The 21,249-nt window shown below is 50.9% G+C and overlaps 7 protein-coding genes across 7 annotated transcripts; 1 reads left to right on the top strand and 6 right to left on the bottom strand.

Moving 5' to 3' along the window:
* Positions 1 to 538: 538 nt before the first annotated feature.
* On the bottom strand, positions 539 to 1,167 carry N7532_010617 (uncharacterized protein; the record flags this gene model as incomplete). The annotated part of the gene is made up of 3 exons (XM_056623108.1): positions 539 to 568; positions 641 to 870; positions 987 to 1,167. The coding sequence occupies 3 exons, from the start codon at positions 1,165 to 1,167 to the stop codon at positions 539 to 541; spliced, it is 441 nt and encodes a 146-aa protein (XP_056470524.1).
* A 553-nt stretch (positions 1,168 to 1,720) lies between these two features.
* Positions 1,721 to 3,622, bottom strand: N7532_010616 (CAIB/BAIF family enzyme; the record flags this gene model as incomplete). Its single annotated transcript, XM_056623107.1, has 4 exons — positions 1,721 to 2,284; positions 2,334 to 2,834; positions 2,890 to 3,188; positions 3,238 to 3,622. The coding sequence occupies 4 exons, from the start codon at positions 3,620 to 3,622 to the stop codon at positions 1,721 to 1,723; spliced, it is 1,749 nt and encodes a 582-aa protein (XP_056470523.1).
* A 551-nt stretch (positions 3,623 to 4,173) lies between these two features.
* N7532_010615 (putative carboxylesterase) lies at positions 4,174 to 6,316 on the bottom strand (the record flags this gene model as incomplete). The annotated part of the gene is made up of 3 exons (XM_056623106.1): positions 4,174 to 5,719; positions 5,767 to 6,142; positions 6,205 to 6,316. 3 exons carry the CDS (start codon positions 6,314 to 6,316, stop codon positions 4,174 to 4,176), a joined length of 2,034 nt encoding a protein of 677 aa, XP_056470522.1.
* Positions 6,317 to 11,100: 4,784 nt separating this feature from the next.
* On the top strand, positions 11,101 to 12,213 carry N7532_010614 (uncharacterized protein; the record flags this gene model as incomplete). Its single annotated transcript, XM_056623105.1, has 1 exon — positions 11,101 to 12,213. One exon carries the CDS (start codon positions 11,101 to 11,103, stop codon positions 12,211 to 12,213), a length of 1,113 nt encoding a protein of 370 aa, XP_056470521.1.
* Positions 12,214 to 13,283: 1,070 nt separating this feature from the next.
* On the bottom strand, positions 13,284 to 14,713 carry N7532_010613 (CAZyme family GT90; the record flags this gene model as incomplete). The annotated part of the gene is made up of 2 exons (XM_056623104.1): positions 13,284 to 14,195; positions 14,363 to 14,713. 2 exons carry the CDS (start codon positions 14,711 to 14,713, stop codon positions 13,284 to 13,286), a joined length of 1,263 nt encoding a protein of 420 aa, XP_056470520.1.
* A 3,263-nt stretch (positions 14,714 to 17,976) lies between these two features.
* On the bottom strand, positions 17,977 to 18,753 carry N7532_010612 (uncharacterized protein; the record flags this gene model as incomplete). The annotated part of the gene is made up of 1 exon (XM_056623103.1): positions 17,977 to 18,753. The coding sequence occupies one exon, from the start codon at positions 18,751 to 18,753 to the stop codon at positions 17,977 to 17,979; it is 777 nt and encodes a 258-aa protein (XP_056470519.1).
* A 731-nt stretch (positions 18,754 to 19,484) lies between these two features.
* On the bottom strand, positions 19,485 to 20,943 carry N7532_010611 (putative mitochondrial ADP,ATP carrier protein (Ant); the record flags this gene model as incomplete). The annotated part of the gene is made up of 4 exons (XM_056623102.1): positions 19,485 to 20,282; positions 20,512 to 20,588; positions 20,675 to 20,696; positions 20,893 to 20,943. 4 exons carry the CDS (start codon positions 20,941 to 20,943, stop codon positions 19,485 to 19,487), a joined length of 948 nt encoding a protein of 315 aa, XP_056470518.1.
* Positions 20,944 to 21,249: the final 306 nt, after the last annotated feature.

Genomic DNA, 21,249 nt, shown 5'->3' with positions numbered 1-21,249 from the left:
GGGAAATGAAATGATTCATCAACCAAAAAATTCGGAGCTCGGTCCCGGCGATTTTTAACGTTTGTTCTTCTATTTTGTTGCACCTGTTATACTCCCATGACGACCAGATGGGGCTAGCGGCGAGAAAGTTGGAGGTTTTTGCATGAGGAGGCCTTTTCCTATCGTGAGAGCGAGAGCGAGAGAGAGGGACGAGACAGGGTTGCTCTTTTTCCTTTACATTTCTGATCTCCCTCGCCTCTTTGACATGACCAAACCCAAGGCGTCTTGTTTCCTGTTTTCTCTCGCGGTCTCCTGGAAATAAAGAGCATGTCTAAACACTTAAAAAGTTCAATTTCCTCTGGCCGGGTGTAGTGTTGTAGTGGCCAATGGCTATAGTTTCAAGTAGGCAGTGATCGTGGCATCAAGTCAGGTTTAGGTTTGATACTTGACATCCATATTCTCGTATGCCCTGTTGTAGGATGCATTCTTACACACCGGTATGCGACACAAGGCTCTGGACATCAAATACATTCATTGATTCTATATACAGCGTTCCCGCTTATTTCTTTCCAGACTGAGCAGAGGGATCCTAAACAAATAAGTGAACCGAACCTTCGTAAGTATTCCAATGGAACTCATAAGGTGAAAGTCATAAACATACCAGATAAACCTGATAAAATTGCATCTTCACACCCTCGCCTTCCTTCTGCGGCGCAAAAACAACCCGTCCAGCCCACGGCACATAGACATCCTTCTCAGGATCCGCCTTCAGCCTGTAGTTCACACCACCGTAAAGCATGATCTCATTCTCGCCGCCAAAGAAGATCCGCTCAGGCGTGTGTTTCCGCGACGCAACGTGCGCCCAGAGGCCGTGACGCAGGGGGAGGATTTCTGGATAAGTGCGTTAGATCAAATACAATTCTCATCTGGGGAGATTCGATCTATTCTCCAAGCTCCAAGCGCAACGATCTTGCTGCGCTCGGATGAAAATATTATATTGCACTTACCACTGACACCCTTCGCCTCCTTCGGACCCATGATCAGGGTAGCATCTTCAGTAAAGCTCTGCACGTACTTCTCGTGCAAGGACTCGTTGTCGCTGGTGCAGTAGAAGTCTTCCATGAATGCGACGAGGGCCGCGCCGCGGGGTGGTGCGCGGGCGGTGTCGTAGGCGATGCTGTATGACATTTTTTGTGATTGGTGAGCGCAATGAGATAGTGAGAGTGAGGGGATAGTTGAAGAGAATATATGGGGAATCGGAGCTGGTGTGTTGTGCTCTCTGATGGATGGTTATCTCATCATGAGGGAAACTTAACCGTCGGTCCGACGCCGCGGTGCCGTATCCGATCTTATCGAGGCGCTCTCTTCTTGCGCGGCGGGGGACGGTATTGTTTCTTGATTCCCCGAGTTTTATTTTCGGGATTTCGTGGGAATATTCCTTTGAGTAGGAAGAGACTTGAGATCATCATATTTACTTTTTTTTCTTCTGAATTGCATTCCAACGCTCTGCGTTTTCCGACGGCGCAGCAGCCGACTCACCCACTGATATCCGCTATTTTATGGATCTAGCCAAGATAATTCGGGGCTCGGATGTTTATAGTCCTTGCTTCGGGACTCAATAGAGTGGGTCCCTTACAAATGTTAGTATTGAATGGAACTTGTCAAGCTCATAAGATGCAAATTATGTACAATGCAATCATCTTATAAACCGATTCATAAACATCATCTCCAAAGGAGATATTCAGCACTTCCTCACGTCCCCCTCACCCAACCCGTCAACCTTAAAATCCTCCCAAGTAGCCTTGTCTATCCCATTAGGCCGACTGGCCCGAACAAACTTATTATCCACCCCCTCAACAACAGCCACAGGCCGCACAACCTCAACATCAGCATTATAAGCTTTGGAGAACCACTTTTCCGTCAAAGCAGGGCGACCCTCCCCAGAGCCCACGCCAGCAGGTGCATAAAGATGCGGGAAACGAGCCTGCATGCCCTTGAGAACGGTCGACGAGATTCGATCCACGCTATCGCAATGACGAAGCTTAAAGAACTCGGCTGGCTGCGCCGCACGCAGCTGCTCCTGGACTTCAACAGAGTATTGGCCTACCGCGAAGAGGAGGAGGTCGTAGTGCATCAGTGAGGCCTTGCCGTGATAGGAACCGCCTGTTTTGGCTCGGTGGTAGAGGCCTGATAGGGCGGCGATGGCGCCCATGCAGCCTGTGCCGTAGTCGGAGATGGGAAATGGGGGGACAACGGGGTTGCTTAGACCCATGAATTGTCCTTGGGCCCAGGCAATGCCCGTGACCTAATTAATTGTTAGAAAGAGACAGATTGTGAGGAAAGATATAGCTTACACAGTCGGCGATCTGCTGCCATCCGGCACGTCCAGCCCATTCGCCCTCGTATCCGAAGCAGTTCTCGTTCACGTAGACAATACCCTTACCACGCTTTTCAGCGAGAGCAGCCATAGCCTGAGGGCCGTATCCGAGTTTCTCCAGAGCACCGGGGCGGTATCCGTCGACGATGACGTCTACTTCATCGAGCAGTTTCTCGAATTCCTGTCGTCCGGCCTCGGTCTTCAGGTCTAGGTCTGCGGCGTGCTTGCCCATGTTGCCGTCGACCTGGAAGAAAGGGACGTCAGACAGGTTTGGGCTAGTCACTTTCAGGACGTCGGCGCCGTACTCGGCCAGGATGCGCGCGACGGTTGGGCCTGCGATAATGCGGCACAATTCTAGGACTTTGACGCCTTCGAGGATTTTGGTGCTGCCGGTGCGGTTGGCGGGGAATGGAGTTGGGGGTACGTTGCCTGGGAGCTGGGTGACCTTCCATGCGGGTTCTTGGACGTTCAGCTTTCCCTGAGACTGTGTTAGCTTGCTTTGTTCCATCGTCTCAGGAGTCTGAGTAGCATACGTGAGGAGTCTTGATGAAGTCTTCATGCTTTAGAGCAGGCACACCAGCCTGTCGTCGTTCCTTGTTCATCTCCTCCAGCTCTGCCACGGTGTACTTCTGCACATGGCTCTCAATAACCTTGATAACATCCTCATATTCTGTCAGATCAGGACGATGACCCTCCAATCCAATCATGTTCAGCGTCGTAGTAGCCTCCAAAGAACCGTGAATATGGTAATATTCACCCGGATTCTTGGTCTTGTACAAATTAGCCGACATGCGACGGTATCCATTGGACTGCGCAGCCAAAAGATCCGTATCTGCAAAGTCAGAATTTCATCCATTTTTGTACAGAGCTCGCGCACTCACCTTTCAGTTTAGACTTCACATTCGGATCCAGTTTCGACAGTCCATCCACCTTGGCCATATACGCCTGGCATCCGAAAGCTGTCGCGCCCTCCAGGCTAACCTGGACACCACGGGGTTGCGCACCGCGTCCGAAGCGCAGATCCGCCAATGCAGCCGCAACCGAGCCCTCGATACCCTTCAAGGCGGCCAGAGTCTCGGTCTCTTTGAACGGAATAGGGAAGTAAATTTCATTGTGACTGGAAGAGAATGCCACGCGGTCCTTGTTGGCGAGCACCTCGGAAGGCAGACTCAGACGCTCAGCCTGTTCGCACAGATTGGAGAAAATCCGACTCGTCTCGAGAACGGGCGAGTACGGCGCATCGTTAGATTGACCGTTGCTTGCCATTTTCTCTATATCAGACTCAAATCGTCTGGACACTGATGCTTCACCAGTATTTGCAACTTGCAGCTATAAAATTTCACTCGAACAGTCGATACCTGACTGCTTGCGTCTGCGCCGATATTAAACTTGCGCGGAAAGTATGGATGGATCGGCAGTGGCGACTCTCGGGGAGAACGACGCGGATTGGAATTGAACTTCGAAGATGGGCGTGAGGACGACCTCATCGGTCTATATATGACGAACATCGGGATTGCTCCGTCGGGAGACCATAGCCGCGCATCGGCCGTCGGCTCACATTTGAGGCGGATAAGGGACATTGTGCTGCAAAAGTAGACCCCGCAACGTTTATCCGAAGTCCGGCCCGGGGATCGTCTTCGGAAGCGATAAGATCGGATGTGGGATTACGTGAGGGTGCCGAAGTATACTACCCCAAGGTAGGGTACGACAGTCATTCGAGAACTTTGAGATAATCAGTATTTAAATTTAAGAGTATATGAAGAACTCTGCTTTTTTTGGTAATCTAAAAGCAACTGGAGGTGTATTCATGTACAAGACTAAGCGCTATAGTACGACAAAGGCAGCTTCAGAGCCTCACATTGCTCTCGTTCACCCAAATCCACCATTTTCGAAGAAGATTGCAGCAGATGCATTCGATATTCCCCATGTCTGAAAGGCTTCCACTGTCCCGCCACTTCAACTTGTCGCGTGGTATTCACGTACCCCCTCGCCTTGAGGAACCCCAAATCAGGCGTCGGCCGTCCGGTCCGAGAAAAGCTAGACCACAAATCCACCACGTACTGCTCAAATGGCAAATCAAGTTCATCGCGCATAGGAATTCCATCACGTAGCAAATTCCCGAAAACGTAATATAGGTCACCGGAGTGACATTTGAAGTATTCCTGGTTCGGATCGCCGTGCGGGTAGTCTGGGGTGATTGGCGCCTCGCATACTGGTGAGTTCGGAGACCAGCCGGGTGTCTGGTATGTCCGATTGAACTCGTAGTAGAATATTTCTGGAAATATCTTATTTTTGAAGCCGTCGTATGCGGTAACCTGGTCGATGCAGCGGAAAATGCCGTCGGTCGCGACTCGAGCTGTTGCGTTGAAGATGTCGAGTGTTCTGTTTGACGTAGATGGGACTGGGAAAATGGAGCTTGGGGCAATCGACGGCATACCGGATTCATTCAAGAATTTCTGTATCGTCTCGCCAGCTGTAGGGTATCCGATTAATGCCGCACCGTCATCTCGAGTGGTCCCGACCATAAGAGGCACATTTGCAGTCTCGGCGCTGTTCGTCAAGTCCAATTCCGACGATGTCAGATACTTTCCATCGACAACGAGATATCTCGCGGTTGTATCCAGATCTGAGACTGTCTTCGCAGGCACTGCTCGTAGGCATTCAACTCGCGACTCAGCATCCGTGCAATTCGTCAATGCCAGTACATTCTTTCCTGCGGCCTCCATTTCCTCCTCAATGGTGTAATACTTCGAGTATGTCGTCCCATAACCTAATCCACCTAGGTTGCTCTGCATAATAGCACTGGCAAATTTGCCTCGAGCCCGGGGAGAAGCCAACAGCGCCCTTACCGATCCAGCACCAGCCGACTGACCGAAGATAGTAATCCGATCAGGGTCGCCGCCAAAGTCCTGGATATTTCGTCGCACCCACTCCAGCGCGGTAATTTGATCTGCGAGTCCATAATTTCCGTTCGTTTCCCCATCATCCAGGGCTAGGAAGCCAAGTGTACCTAGACGGTAGTTTATGGTGACTACCACGACGTCACCTCTCGATGCAAGATTGCTCCCATCGAAGAGAGAGTCGCCACCTGATCCGCCTGTAAATGCGCCACCGTGGATCCAGAACATAACTGGCTTTAGATCCTTCTTGGATAATTTTTTTGGGTTTGGAAGGTATGGTGTCCAGACGTTGAGAAAGAAGCAGTCTTCCGACGACCCAGTCGAGGCTCCTAGACATGTCGATCCAAGATTCAAGGCCGAGACGTTAGGACCGGCCCCTTCGTACAATTTCGAATATGTCCATCTCTTTGTTAGACTTGCGTATCGAATCCCGAGGAAGCGGAAACTCAGGCGATCGCGATATCTGGCTTGTGTCAGCAAGCTGGTCAACAATGAAGTGGCTTAACGAACCCAGTGATTTGCTCGTTGTTCGAATGGACGGATACCTGCCATTTCGGGCTCGTATCTTGAGAGCTAGTCGACGAATATGGAGCATTTTGGGTGCAGAGAACTGGTAGAGGTTCTTTGGGGGAAGCTTTTTTGACTCGGCCATTGGCATCAATAGTCGACGGTGTGCCGTGGACAGGGGCAATCCAGTATCGTTGACTGGAACCTGCTAAAAATTTCCCTTGGAAGCTGATATAGTCCAAATTGTATTCAATGGCTGAATAACCAGCATCCACTGACCAAATGGCCTCGCCAAGGCTTTCACAGCTCTTGTTCGCTTCCTGTAAAGACATTGCATCCAGAACCAGGATTCCTGATCCAGCCCAGGGGCTTTCTTTTTCTAGATTTGAAGTTAGTGGTGTTTCTTTTCGTTAATGAACCCACAAGCTCTCAAGTGATTACCTTGCAGGTCATTATGAATAAGAATCGAAATATCCGAATCCAGCATATGCGGACTAACCACCGCACCTGCGATAGCAGCCAGGGATGCCGCAAGACAAATCTTTTTCAACATCGAGCTAAAGTCGAGAACGCATTGCAATACAAATCCTACGCTCAGTAGCATATTTCACTCCCATTTATGAAAACAATTCCTGGGTATATTTCTCATATACCAATTTAGCCACGGGAACCCCGCGCCGGAAAAATACGTGCCCCAGACATGCATCGATCTGAAGCGGGGGCTCCATTCATCCGATCGAATTAAGGCGAAAGGCTAAAGTTGAGATCAGATCAAGCTTATTCAAGATTCTGGCTTTCGGTGAATTTATCCCGGGCATGTCTATTTGTTTCAGCCGGTGATGATAATGGCGTTCTTTGTTTTGAAGAGCTGTGTCTGGCGCGATTCCCCGCACAAATGTAGAGATGTAACTGATCAGCTTGAGGGAATCTTGTATTTGTCCACCACGAATCATGAGACAAAAGTAATTTACCCGGAGTGTAAGTGCGAGCTGAAGATAGAGTACTACACCAAGTATGCATCGATTCCCTTCCAATTAGTCGATAGGCCAGAATGTAAATCTTGGGTTCTTCAACAAAGTTATCACAGGTTGTTTGGGGCTCATGGCATTTACCAGGGAGAAATTCTCTTGGGTTTTTGCTATTATTGACAAAACAAAAACATTACAATTTAATTCGAATGGTCTGATATCAACACTCCGTTCGCCAACTCCTCCCGGGTATTCATCCGTTACAACTCACGCATTTCGAGCCCTCTCAATACTTTTCCCGCAAAATATGAAGATCGCATATGCTAGCGATAGTGTTTGGATGCTCTAGTCCAAGAAACTTCACTGTGCCGACTGTTTCTCGTTGAAGCATAGCTTCGGCTTCGTCAAACTGGGCCTTGTCTTGCAAGCAACTTTCTCGCGGCCTTCTAGTACTAGCTGATTGCGTGCTTCACCCTCTCTATGCTCGCCCCTTTTTGCCAAAGATGAGACCAAGATTACTGAGGCTGTTAAGAGTACAAGGGTTCTCTGGTTCAAGTGATTTCTCTTTGCTTTCCACGTTTTGTCGATACAAAGCCTCAAGCCTTTTTGTACTTGTCTTGGGCTTCAAGCGCCGAGCCAAGATTGTTAAGATTGTCGAGAGTTAAAGGGCGCTCAGGCCCTAGAGCTTTCTTGCGGTCCTCTAGTACTCGCCAATGGCATACTTCTGCCTCCTTTGTGCTATCCCTTGTCTCCAAGGACGAGGCCAACATTATCAAGGCTGGTGAGAGTATGAGGGTGCTCGGACTCTATAACGTTTCCAGTGTCTTCCAGTGCTCGCCGACTCATTGCTTCATCCTCTTCAAGTTTACCCTGTCTTTCAAGCAACAGAACGAGGTTGTTGGTAGTACTTAAGGGCGTCAGGGTGCTCTGGACCTAGATTCTTTTCACTGGCTTTCAGTGCTCGCTGATGCAAAACTCTCGACGTTCTCTGGAGCCTTTTCTGCAGCCGCGATTGCTCGCCGATAGGTTACTTCGGCCTCTTCGAATTTCCATTGATTCTCCTGTGCCATCGCAAGGTAATTAATACTAGCAATGATTGAAGAATTCTCTAGTCCCAGAGTCATCTCTTTGCCTTCTACAGCCCGTCGATGTTGGCTTCGGCCTCTTGGTACCTGCCCAGTTGATCGAGAACGAATCCGAGATCTTTGACGGGCCCGAGCGTGATGGGATGGTCTGGCCCTAGTACGTCTTCGCAGGCCTCCAGACTGATGGTGAACAGAACAAGACCGGCTTGCTTTAATTGAATAGGATGGAGCTCTTCACTCCCGATCAAATAGAGCACATGAGGCAGAAAATACCTCCATTCCTCTCGCTTCTCGTGGACACCACTCGGGTAGACACTATCCAAGTGCGATACTGCCTGGTGTACGCAATACTCGGCAATATCTTTGTTCAAGTACCACCACCACCAGTCCCAACGCCAGGAACCCCTATTTCTTCTACGGGACGCTACAAGACCCACGGATGCTCTCCGAGATTCTGGGCCTAGAAACCAAACCAATCCTCCGACCCGCATCCATCGAAGGGTTCGAGTGCAAATTATGGGGTAGTACCCCGCTGTCCTGGAGCCGTGCGGGGGACGAGTAGAGAGGTCTGTGTATGAGGTGGTGAGTGAGGCGGATGCGGCGAGATTGGCGGAATATGAAACTAGGAGTTATCGGGCTGTGTCCTGTCGGATTTCGGTTGGTGGTGAGGTGGTTCAGGGTTTTGTTTTTCCTTTTTGTTGAAGGCTGGGGGATTGAGGGGTGGTTGAGGGGTGGTTGGGAGGGGTCGTACTGTCGATGGTGATTCTTTATGTGTGAGGATTAGGGTTCAAAGTGTTTACTTTGGTGTTACAATTGGTTTTTGCTTTTGATAAACTGCCAGTTGTCTTCGACACAATTGCGCATTGTACGATCGATTTGCTTTTTCTCGGTGAGAACATATGGCAAGGACTCATGCAGCTCGAGCTGTTCAACAAAAGTAGATAGAAAGTAACATGAATTACTGAATTTCATTTCTCTTCATTCACGCAATTCATACACAAATTTCAATTCAATACCTCAGTAAAATCCCAGTAAATCCCACTCACATCAATCCCTTCAATCAAATTCTACAAAATCTCAATCTGCCCTTAGGGCTCAACAAGACAGCCACGAATCCACAATCCAGACCTGCCAATTCCTTAAGCAGTCCACGATCAGAAATCCCTCAGGTCTGTGGAGACCGAATATACCCCTCCTTATCACGGGCACCCAAGTATCACCGGCCTCTGTGTAGTGTGCTAGTAGGTGATTGCGGGGCTCAACGCACCAGACAGTTCAAGTTCAATCTTGGCATCAATGCGAAACGCCTCAGGCGGAACGCAAATTGGCCCGACGTGGACCGTTGGTTTTCGATAACAGGTGCAAATAGAGAAAAAGCAAGGCACTGACCTGGCACTGCTAAGCAGTTAGGCCCGCGGCCGTGTGGGTTTAATCACATTCGGACTAGGCGCGTTATTTTGTACTATGGAGAGTAGGGCACAGATAGCGAGACGCTAACCCCCACATCCCAACACTACTCTACAGTACTATCGCGAATCCGAGATCGGATCACGAATGCGTCATTACGGCGCCAGCAGCGTTATTGTAATGCCGTGATCGCTGGCAGACTGTGATCGCTGTCCGAGGGATCCGAAAGAGGGTGTAGTACAGCGTGCGAGGGGTTTCATGTGGGATGGATGCCCAATAATAGAAAACCCGCTTGGGGCGCCCGGCATTCCCTCGGAGGCTTTCGGTCCACCGGGCAACCCAAATCGCGCACGGTCGAGATACCCGTGCCCGCTACAACACTGTGTGTACATCCAGTGTTCGCACAGGGCAGTCGAATAGAATGTGCCACTCTGGCCGCATGCCCCGTGGCTGACAAACCTGCAGTCGCCAATGCTGCCAGGCACGATTCGACACGCGTCGGGTAAGAGTCCCCCGTACCTCCGATTGTACAGTCCTGTACCCCTCAGCACTACTGTACCTAGGTACTCTAATGTAGAGTACATACAGTAGCGCTGGGGACGTGCAGTGTCCCGAGGTAGATTTACTGTACAGTAGAGCCTGTACCTCAGGCCCCAGACCTTGGGAGTCGGCTTGACGTCAGTGCGGTCCCACTGGCTTAACGCGGTGGGGGGAGCGATGGCCAGCCGGGAGCGCGAAGAGGGGCACGAGGGGGGCGTGAGAAATCATGGAGACTTCAATTTGTGTGGGATTCTGTGAGAAATTGAAAAGTTAGCGAGAACCGCGGGCTTGCCCTGGGGGACAAAAACGGAGGAAGGGGAGAGCAGATGGGCGGATGGGCGATGCTGACTGGACAAGACACCACGTGCCGGGAGGGCGCCTTATCAGTCGAGTACTTTTCTCTAGAGAAAGTACCCTAGCCAGGGTAAGTACCATAAGGTACTCACTCAGTACATGCTACCCCAAGTATCGGCTCTCAGGCCAAGTGGATGCGCATACATCGCCGCTTAGGGCTGCGCCCTGTGGGCGATCGCGGATTCGAACCGTTCTAGGACACTAGGGCGAGGGGTGTGCCAGTGGGATGCGAGGGAAGCCGATTCCCGTCAGGGATTATGTAGTACTCTACTAAGGGTAGTTAAATAGTGTAGTATGGAAGTAGACCCAAGGTATAGAGTGTTGGTTTACTATAGCACCCTATGTCTCTGCGAGTCGATGTGATCATTCGACAGTAATGCCCGTACTTGCCATCTTTACTTGAGTGATTACTGAGGTACCCTACCTACCTGGTGTATACTGGAACCGGAAGCACCCGGTCCCACGCCAATCAATCCGCCCACGCGCCCGCACGAGCGGCGTCTGCGGAGTCCCAAACTTGCCTGTTCGGAGGGTCGTGCCTGCTGTCACGGTACTGCCTACTCACAGGTGCTGGTACTTTACGGCCACATTCTGCCCCTCTTCCTTACTCTTCACCTTCTCATCCCCTTCCACATCAGCCACCCATCAGTCATCCTCGTGGTGACGATCCCCCTTGCCGCGTCGCAATCTCCGGCCCTAGCGTCGCGTATCGGTCGTGTCAGCTCAGGCTGCCTTACTGTCTTCAACTCTTCACACACACACGCGCGCACACTTGGTCTCTTTATTGCGAAGAGGTGAGTTTCCTCCAGCGATCTCTTTGGAGTTAGATCGTCCTTTGTTTGTCCCCCGGATCTGTCGCAGTCGCCACTCTGCCCAGATCCAATCGCCGCGCGCGGTCTCATTGTATGGAACACGTCTGACTCATATGCGCGGCCTTGCGCTTCAAACAGACAAGATCCCATCTTCTTTCTTTCCCATCCATCATGGCTTCACAGACCCCCTCCAGCATCGCGATGGCTCTTGCTGGCAAGACCCAAACCGCTTCTGTTGATATCCCCCTGCCCCGGAGCATCCCAGGCAAGGCGCCTGCCCGGCTGGGCCAACCGGCCATGCTTCCGACGCCACCCAACTCCATCTCGCCCACGCTGCCTCCCCAAGCCTTCAAGCACCGCGCCGCCCTCTCTCCCGGCTCGCTCTTGTCCACAGTGCCCCAGCTGGACTCAGATATCGATCTGCAGGATGCCGTCGAGCATGCCATCAGCCAGAACCAGACTCACGAGCACGCGCAGCCCCAGTCCGCCACCCTAGACTTAGACAGCACCGGCGCCATTACGCCTGCCATGCTGGCGCGTTATCATCTACCGGACATTCTGCTCTCGCAGGGCCCTCTCGCCATCCGTCATGTCATGGGCCACTTGACCACTTCAGTTCCGGGTTTCTCGCGCATTCCCCCTGCCAAGGCTCGTCGTCTGGTGGTTGCTGCGCTCGAAGGTCGAGGTAACGGTGGCGAGGCGGGCGGATTGGACGGCGACGTGATTTTCGAGAAGATTGGCTGGGGACGCTGGGACGCGCGACGACGGGGCGAGCCTGTCCGCGAGCGCTCGCTCAACATGTCTTCGCCACCTTCCAGCATCGCCGAGTCCTTCCCGCAGCGCGGCCTGCAGATCGAGGGCCGTAACAACGACCGTCGGTATTCGTGCGCCACCGGTATCGAGTCTGCCGCCTTCTCATACACTGAGGACTATGGCATGCCGGAGGACCTCGACATGCTCGAGCACGAGGCCGACAAGATGTCTTTGGACGGCGAAGATGGACGCGAGTTCTGCTCTTCCTCCGAGGCGCCTGACGAGATGCAAGATGATGACGAGGGCACCGACACGGACGAAGAGGACTGGGCGCAGATTGGTGCGGATGCGCTGCGCGCTCGCTCGTACAACGGGGGTGGCGGTCCGTTTGTTCGCAGCAACGTTGCTGCTCGCGCGAAGGCTCTTCCTGCTGGAGTTTTCGGACCCACCCTAGACGCGAGCGCGCCCCGCAATATCGACACTCAGGAACGCGCTGCGGTCGAGGCACTGCTCCGCTTGGGCTCCATGTAAAGCCTCTTTTTTTTTTTATCACACATATGATCGGCGTTTGTTTCACGGGTTTTTACGCGGTCGGTTTTTTGGGATACACGATTTTTCCTCTGCTGAGGTCGTCAAGGCTGGTCCGGACCGCTCTTGACGTGCTTCTCGCGCTTTTTTCACGACTTTCTTCAACTGAAAAGACCAACGGGTCGCAAACATGTTACCTGTGCAATGGTTTTTTTCACTTGTTCTGGGTGGGGAAATAACGGCGTTCTGGAATATCTTTACGACTCGATTCCAACGGCGTTATACGACTTGTCTTTCCTCGATCGTCTCAGTTCCGTTGGCTTCTCAACCCGCTGTTTGACGTTCCGAGTTTGCCTTTTTTTCCCCGACATTCGCCAGCTCTGCACTGAGCTGTGACGATTCCCTGAATACCCCTCTGAGTTTATTTCTTGTCATGCAATTTCTTCTCCACATCCGGGGCTTCAACCATACCCATCGGATTTTACGACCCTCTTTCGACACTACACTTTTTTTAATATCTCCACTCGGGACCGCATTTTCGTTTTTCTTCTCGCCTTTTCTGGATAATCACACGGTCAGAACAGGGAGTCTTTCAATTCAGAAGGGAAACGAGATTGTCGGTCGTCTTGACTGTACTGTACTGGCGCTCGTTTTTTTTTCTGTCCTTGTCTGGCAATCACCTCCTGTTCTGCTCACTCTCGGTCATCTTAATTGATTCCACTGGGAGATTTTCCTCTGCTCGTTCGCGTTCGGGTTGTCTGGGCTTGTGTGTGGGCCTGGCTTCTTGTGAGTTCGAGCGGATGGATGATACATACATCATGTCGTTGGGCTTCTTGGGTATCACATTAGTGCCAGTCTACCTTGGTACCTAGGTAGTTAGTTTGTTTTAAAATTTTTAGTACCCAAGTGAATGAGACCTGTCTCTTCGGCTATCACCGTACTTCTTGACGTTTTTTAAAATCAATCGTAGATGGACAAATACTATGCCATGGCGGGCTGACAGATTCATTCATATACAAACCCCATATCTAACCTCAACTCTATCCAGTAATCCACAGGTTCTCTTAAGGTTTTTAAGTCTGCCACTCCATCTTCCGCATCAACAGAAAACTCTCAAAACTCAACCCCCTCCAAACCCTCTCCCCATTCTCATCAACCTTATAAAACTCCGGCTCAAAATCACCAACCTCACTCCAAGCCCAAATCAACCTCCTCCAATAACAAGTCTCCGCCGCCTGCGTAAGATACCTCTCTCTGAACGTGCGCACATTATTCTCCGCAATCTTCTCCGCCTCATCATCATGGCTAAGTAACCACTCCATCTTCTCCTCCAAATCCCGCCAATCTCGCTCAACCTGTACGAAATTCCGCTCGGACCCACTATCCTTCATCAAGTGGTAATGATGCTGAATCCAATCCAGCCGGTGCGAAATAACCACACTCCGACAAAGTTGCAGATACTTCAGTCGTCCCGAATACGAATTCCCCTCCGTCTGCGCGACGTATTTGTACCCGCAGTGTTCCGGCATGCTTTTGTAGTCGTTCGCCATGGAGGTTTTATCGCCCCAGCCAAGTTCTCTCACGTCTGCCCAGGTTTTGCCGGCTGTTACTTGCAACAATTTGTCACGAATTTCGGGACCCATGCGCGCGACACCGCGCCAGAGGAGTTTGCCCTTTTTCTTTGCCCACCCTTTTTCTCCTGCGGTGGTTTCGTCATCTTCAATCTTCATAGCTATCTCCTTCGTCGAGCCAGCTTTTATCTCCGGCCAGGACCAGTATCCGAAATCTGGGATTAGCCAGATGGAGGTATCTTGTGCGCGGCGGGCGTAGCCCCATTGTGCGACTTCTTCGATGCGGTCGTCTGTGTTGAAGGCGAATTCAATGTTGGGCAGGGGTTCGGGCGAGGTTGTTAGGGCGCGGTTTATAGAGGAGAGGGTCGCTAGTTCGCGAGTCCAGATTGAGCCTTGTTTTGATATTATGTAGAGCTGATGATAGCGTTGTTAGTGTTTGCTTGAGGAGGTCAATTCATATGGTTGTAGGTGTGAGGTTTGATTCGACTGTCATTCTGATATCGATGCATCGAATGATAGTCCTACTCACAACCTCAACCACAAACCATGAAAGAGAAAAGGGAAACACAGTATGGACGTACCTGCTGATCATAAATCATAGCCCGGATATACCCATTCTTCGGCGTAATCGAATCAATCTCAGAAATGGTAATCGGGTTATTCAACCGATCCGCTCTTGCCCTCTCGATCTCCGCATACAAATCCGGAAACGCAGCATCGCACTGGCTCCGGGTGAGAAGGAAATTATCTCGATCGCGCTTATAATCCCATGTCCAATTCTCCGCCTTAGTCGATTGAAGGAAATCCAAAGGCCGGGCTGAACTTTCTTCTCGAGGGAGTGTGTAGGATGCTGGTCGTAGGTACAGGATAACACCGAAGATCAAGAGGATGCTTGAGGCGAGGAGGAGGTATTGTTTCTGTTTGGTGTTCATTATTGTGAGGTTGAGACTGGATTTCTACACGGAGAAATTCAGGGGCCCGCGTGTAAGGGGATGGAGGTATTTTTCTTGAGATTGCATAGGCAGTTGGTGCTTGATAAACCGGTATTTTTTGGTTCACCTATAGGAAAAGAGTATGCATGGTCCAGCCTGGTCTTATCCGGCCGGTTGCGGTGTCGATTTGCTGGGCTTTGGTACGTTGTTTGGGTATGACGTCAACATTTTTTTGGGCGTTGATTTTTATTTTGTTTGGATGTATTTTTTTCATTTTTCTAATGGGAGAGAGATTCACTGAAATCATGAGTTTTTTGTACGTTCGTAAATGTTGGCATGGATTAGGGTCAAATGGTTCGTGTAGATAAGCATATCCAATTGAACTGGGAGACTGCACGGACCACCGGCACCACGAGGGCGGAGGCTAACCTTCAAGTTTGATGGGTTTTGCTTAAATGCAGGGTCCCCTAAGCCTCTGGTAAGTACCAGGGGGTTGAAGTAGGTACTAGAGTCACTGCCATAGTATAAATCGAGCATCTAGAAACTGACGAGTGGGATGATCATCAGTTACTGGTAGATACAATGTTACCCTATTGCAACTCTCTGTTGTGGTATCTACAGACGAGTAGAATATTATCATAAGGTCAATTACAACGCACTCCTGGTAGAATGCTCTGTGTCTTCGTGCTATCTTACAGAATCAAGCTAAAACGGGAGGCCAAGCGCCTCAGGCGGGATAATATCCTACCAGACTTCGTTGACTCCAGAGATATGCGAGTCGACTCTAAAAGTCCATCGTAAGGCGATTCCTTCCATGATTCCCGAAGGGTCTTCTCAAGTTTACGTCGATCATCATTCGCACGTCGCCGGGAAACCAGCGGAAGACGACACCGCACGGCTCACATCATATGTAGCAAACCTAAAGACGCCGCAAACATCAGCCGGATTCCAGGGTTCCAGATTCAATCAAGGCACGAGGCATACGCATGTAGAATTTTCTGTTGTCTACCCTCCAGTAAGATATCTAGGTTCTAATTATTCGAGTTGAACGGGATGCATGTGAAAGTACGAAACCCTCTGATAAGATGTGTGGTCCATGAATGGATACCAGTCTGCCGGCAAGTTCAATTCCATACGATAAGTCAACTAACGTAATCCACTAGCAAGTGAGACACACGGGCGCGTGAGACAGAAACCGCGGTCGCGCCCCAGCGCGTCAACCTCCTCATTTCAACTACCCACTATGCCCCCAATTCGCAGTCAAAATCCTCAAAATTCTATCAACCAAGAAGGTAGGATCCAGCTCGCAATACAAGCCTTTCGGAACAAAGAATTTCGATCAATTCGCGAAGCTGCGCGCCGATTTCAAGTACCTACCGCAACTCTCCATCGCCGATACAATGGCAAACTTCATCGATCGGAAACCCGCGCCAGCAATTATAAATTGACTCCAACTGAAGAGGAATCGCTCCTACGGTGGATACTCTCTATGGATACACGTGGATCAGCTCCCCGGCCTTGTATGGTAAGGGATATGGCCAATATTCTACTAGCAGAGCGTGGTAGTCAGACTGTTGGAGTCAATTGGGTTTACAGATATACAGAGCGCTATGATGAGCTCAAATCGCGGTATTCTCGTCGATATAATTATGAGAGGGCAAAATGCGAAGATCCGAGGGTTATTAAACCATGGTTCGACCTTGTACGACGCACGATCGATGAGAATGGTATCCAACCTGAGGATATCTACAATTTTGATGAAACTGGCTTCGCAATGGGGCTTATAGCCACTGCGAAAGTCATTACAAGAGCTGAATACTATGGTCGGAGGTCAGTTCTACAGCCAGGGAATCGCGAATGGGTCACATCGATTGAATGTGTGAATTCAACGGGCTTTATACTCCCACCATGCATTATCTTCAAATCGTCAAAGTACCAACAATATGCATGGTTTGATGACCTACCCGACAATTGGAGAATCGAAATCAGTGAGAATGGCTGGACTACAGACGAAATTGGGCTTCGATGGCTAGAAAAGCTATTTATCCCTGCGACTACTAGTCGTACTAGGGGTAAATATCGACTACTAGTTCTCGATGGCCATGGCAGTCATTTGACCCCCCGTTTTGATCGATTGTGCGAGCAAAATGATATTATTCCAATCTGCATGCCTCCGCATTCGTCTCATCTACTACAGCCTTTGGATATAGGCTGTTTTGCCCCCCTAAAGCGCGCGTATGGGAGCTTGATTGAGCGCAAAGCACGGTTGGGGGTCAACCATATCGACAAGCTTGATTTCCTTGCAGCATTCCCACAAGCTCGCAAAGAGGCCTTTAAACCAGAGACTATTCAAAATGCATTCGTCGCAGCTGGTTTAGTACCATATGATCCCGATCAGGTCATTTCAAAGCTTGATGTTCAACTTCAGACACCTACCCCCTCAGGTAGTCGACCAGGGAGCCAATCGAGCGCGTGGAGCCCTAAAACGCCGGCAAATCTCAAACAATTGAATCGACAGGGCTCGTCAATCAAGGCACTGCTTAAGAAACGCTCGCAAAGCCCACCAACGCCTACGAATATAGCTATTGATCAGCTCCTCAAGGGCTATCAGCAATCATTGCATTCTAATGCAATCCTTCTAAAGGAAGTCCGCGATTTACGGGCTGAAAACGAGACACAAAAGCGAAAACGCAACAGAACGACTAAGCGCGTAGCTCATACGGAGGGTTTTACGGGCCAAGAAGCCAGGGAGTCGATGAACCAGGCTCATGAAGCTCCTAATACTGCCCCGGCGGAACCAGCTGCGTCAGCTTCCCAGCCAATTACACGCGCACCCCCGCGATGCAGCGACTGTCATCAAATAGGGCATAAAAGAACGCAATGCCCTGATAGGTCTAATAGATAGAAATTTGAAATCAATGGCGTTGTTGGTTTAATAAATTGGTTTGAAATTATAGTAGCTGGTTTTCTGTCTCACGGGCCCGTGTGTCTCACTCGCTAGTGGATTACGTTAAGTGCCCAGGTATTTGATGTTTCCAATTCCTTGGATACGGATGGTAAAAGGATCATGTCCAAGCGCCAATCTCATAAAGTCCTATTCTCCCATAACCATGAGCCAAAGCTGCATCCAACCAGAACCGAAACCCACACCCCGAACGAAAACAACAAAAGCCGGCCAATCCAAAAGAACCCAATGAAAAACGCACACGCATTTGAACAGAACCACATTCCTCTTGATATCCCTCTAACAACAAAATCATCTCTTATTTCCCATGCGCATCATTAATCCGCTTCCAAACCTCAGCCTCAACCTCCGCCAACTTCGTCCCAGCAGTCTGCATCCATGACTTAGCCGTACTCATAAACCCCGGCTCGTCATCAGGGAAGATTTCGCCTGCACCGCCACCGCCTCCACTACTACCATGAAGCGGGAGTCCATGTCCAGAAGGTCCGCCGCCGGACGGCGCGTTGTAGACGTTTCCGTAGTGAGAGGAGGTGGAGTTTGGAATTGACTGATGCGGCGGCGAGCGGTGGTACGAGTAGGACTGTGTGAATGCAGCTGGGGTTGCTGGCGCTTGCGCTGGTGCGGTGGATTGTGCCGTGAACATGGCGGGAGAAACGGCTTCGCCTGCTTTTGGCGGCGGGGGGACGGAAGATTGCGCAGTTGGAGCTGATGGTGTTGGGGTGGCGCCTGGCTGTGGTGGAGGGGGTGATAGAGAGGATGTACTCGTAGTTGGGAGGGTTGATGTCGGCGTTGCGGTCAGATTGTTCGGCGCCGCTGGTGCTGCTGTCGGTTCAGGCAGAATTGGTGCTGCGCCTGGTTGCGCAGACGATTCACCAGACTGGGCAGTTGCGTATATGGGAGAGTAAGCAGGGGCCGTAGCTGTAGCTGAAGTATTGGGGGGCTGTGTGTTTGCAGTGGTTGAAGCTTCGATCGAGGTGGCGGGTTCGGGGTGCGAGGTGGTTGCTTGAGTGTCTTCGCCTCCCTCTTCTTTGTTAGAATTGAGAGGCGCTGAAGTGTAAGTTTGTATGCCGGACATTTTGACGGGTATGGTGAGTGGCGAGGAGTTGGAAGGAGAGAATTTTGTATGAAGGGAGAAGCTTCAAGGAGCTCCAGCCCCAGACGTCATGCGCCTGCCGCTGTGGGGCTGTCACCGCTTTGGTGGATTTCTCGGGGGGAGCCACTCAGGGAGCTTTGCTGAAGACCTTTAGACGACAATATCGATATAGATGTAGAGCATGGTGAAAGGTTGAGATGCTTTGTCGAAGATTCGTTTTCTTGTAGTGAAACGTGTCTCGTATAAAGTGTTGCCTACGGATGTCGCCAAGTAGCAGGACTAAGGGAAGAAATAGAGCCAGGAGATGACTGACAAGTTCAGACCAGGCATGAAATGCCTACATAATGATAGCTGTCCAGCTCGGCCCAAGCGATGGCTGGATTAGAGATTCGTTCAAAATGGGCTTGTTCAAGGTCCGATAGCTGCAGTGTTCAAGTTGATTACGAAAGCATGTTACACGGAGAGTTATACGTCAAGAAAATACAAATTGAAGAAAAGAAAAAGAGTTTGCAGGCAGTAAAGTACATCGGGTACAAAAAGGGAAGAACCAACATTCTATGCTTCAAGATCCCCCCGAACCCATTTCTTGACGCATCTATCTTTTGCAGTTCCCACAACCTCGGCTTCCATCGCCCAGCAGTTACACTGGGCGAGGTTTCATCCCCGTCCCCAGTATAGCTACAGTGCTAAACTATCCGCTAGGAGCGAATAATTTATTTGAACTTCTTGCCGAAGAGGATGAGCTGGACCTGATCGTAGATGGACAGGACACCAGCACCGGCAACACCACGGAGGATGTTGGCACCGGCACCCTTGAACAGGGACTTGGTACCCTCCTTGGCGATGATCTGGCGGGCGGCATCCATGGAGGAAGAGTACTTGACGGCCTCACCGGAGGTCATCATCATACGACGACGGATGGTGTCCAGAGGGTAGGAGGCAACACCGGCAGCGGTGGTGACGGTCCAGCCGAGCAGGAAGGAGGCGAGGAAGGAGCCCTCAAGGGGACCGACCAGGAGGACGGGCTTGATGGAGTCGTACATACCGAAGTACAGACCACGGTAGACGACGATACCGACGACGGAGGGACCGAAACCACGGTAGAGACCGGCAATACCGTCGGAGGCGAGGGTCTTGCGGTAGACGTCAACGAGACCGTTGAACTGGCGCTCACCGCCACCCTTGGTGGACTTAGCGTCGTTGGCCAGACGGGTACGAGCGTAGTCCAGGGAGTAGACGAAGAGGAGGGAAGTGGCACCGGCAGCACCACCAGAGGCCAGGTTACCCATCATCCACTTGGCGTAGCCATCACGGTCCTTCTTGTAGGCGAACATGGACTTGTAGGTGTCGCGGAAAGCGAAGTTCAGGGCCTGGGTAGGGAAGTAACGGATGACGTTGGCGGTGTTACCACGCCAGAGGGAGACGACACCCTCCTCGGCGGCGGTACGCTTGAAGCAGTCACCGAGACCAGCGTACTTGTGGCTCAGACGACCGGCCTTGAGCATCTCATCCTAATTGAGAAAATGCATGTTAGCAACAGATTCGGTAGACGTGCTATTGCCGATCTCTGCACGGACGCCGAAAAAATTTTTCCATGTTCTGCCCCGAGTGACACGACCGAGGCTGTCACGCTGCAGCAGACAATCGATCGTGATCACCAATCAAGGCAGAACTGTAAATTTCTTTTCTTCCTGGCGATCCATGTTGGGCGGGCGGTTGGAGAATTTGGTGTTCACAAACCTGGTTCTGGATCAGGAGCTTGATACGCTCAATGGGGGCAGCAGCGGTCTTCGAGACGGCGGCGGAAACACCACCCACTGCGAATTAGTTAGTATCTATGTCAGGCGGAATGTTGTTCGATGTTTCTCGGCGAGAAACTGGTGGCGTCAAGTGTATCACATACTCAGGAAGTCGACAACGAAGCCCTGTGAAAATTTTTCGTTAGCACGGTGTTTCTTGTTTTTTCATCTCTCGCGGCTGTGCCATTGTCCCGTTTATGACTAGAGTCGATCCTGAGCATCCTTTGGATGATGGAAGTGATCCATTATCGCGATGCGTTTGAATCGACCGTGTCGCGACCCAGTGAGATGGCCAGCAGGACAACAGGGAGGGAAAACTTACGGGCATGCCGAAGACGGACTTCTCGCCCTGGTTAACATCACCAGCAGCCATTGTGAAGGTTGTGCAAAAGATGAATGCGACAACGGAAAAAAAGAGAGGAGATGGGGAGTGTCAAGAAAGTACACCAGGGATGGGAGGGAAGAAAAAGAAGAAGAGAGCGCAGGGGCGGAAGGGGGCCAGAAAAATACCACTGGCAGAAGCGAAGTCTGGCCGCTAAGACCCAATCAGGTAGAGCAGGGGGGTAATTTACTGTATCCGCCGTGTATCGTGCAGCCGCCCTGCCGAATTCTCCCGATCGAAAAATTTTCAGCTGACCAGCCTCCCATACATATGCCTCTGCTTGGCCTGATTTCAGCA

The sequence above is a fragment of the Penicillium argentinense genome (assembly GCF_028826775.1).
Source record: "Penicillium argentinense strain IBT 30761 chromosome Unknown utg000010l_segment0_segment0, whole genome shotgun sequence".
Lineage (NCBI taxonomy): Eukaryota > Fungi > Ascomycota > Eurotiomycetes > Eurotiales > Aspergillaceae > Penicillium > Penicillium argentinense.
This window is presented reverse-complemented; position numbering and strand designations above follow the sequence as displayed.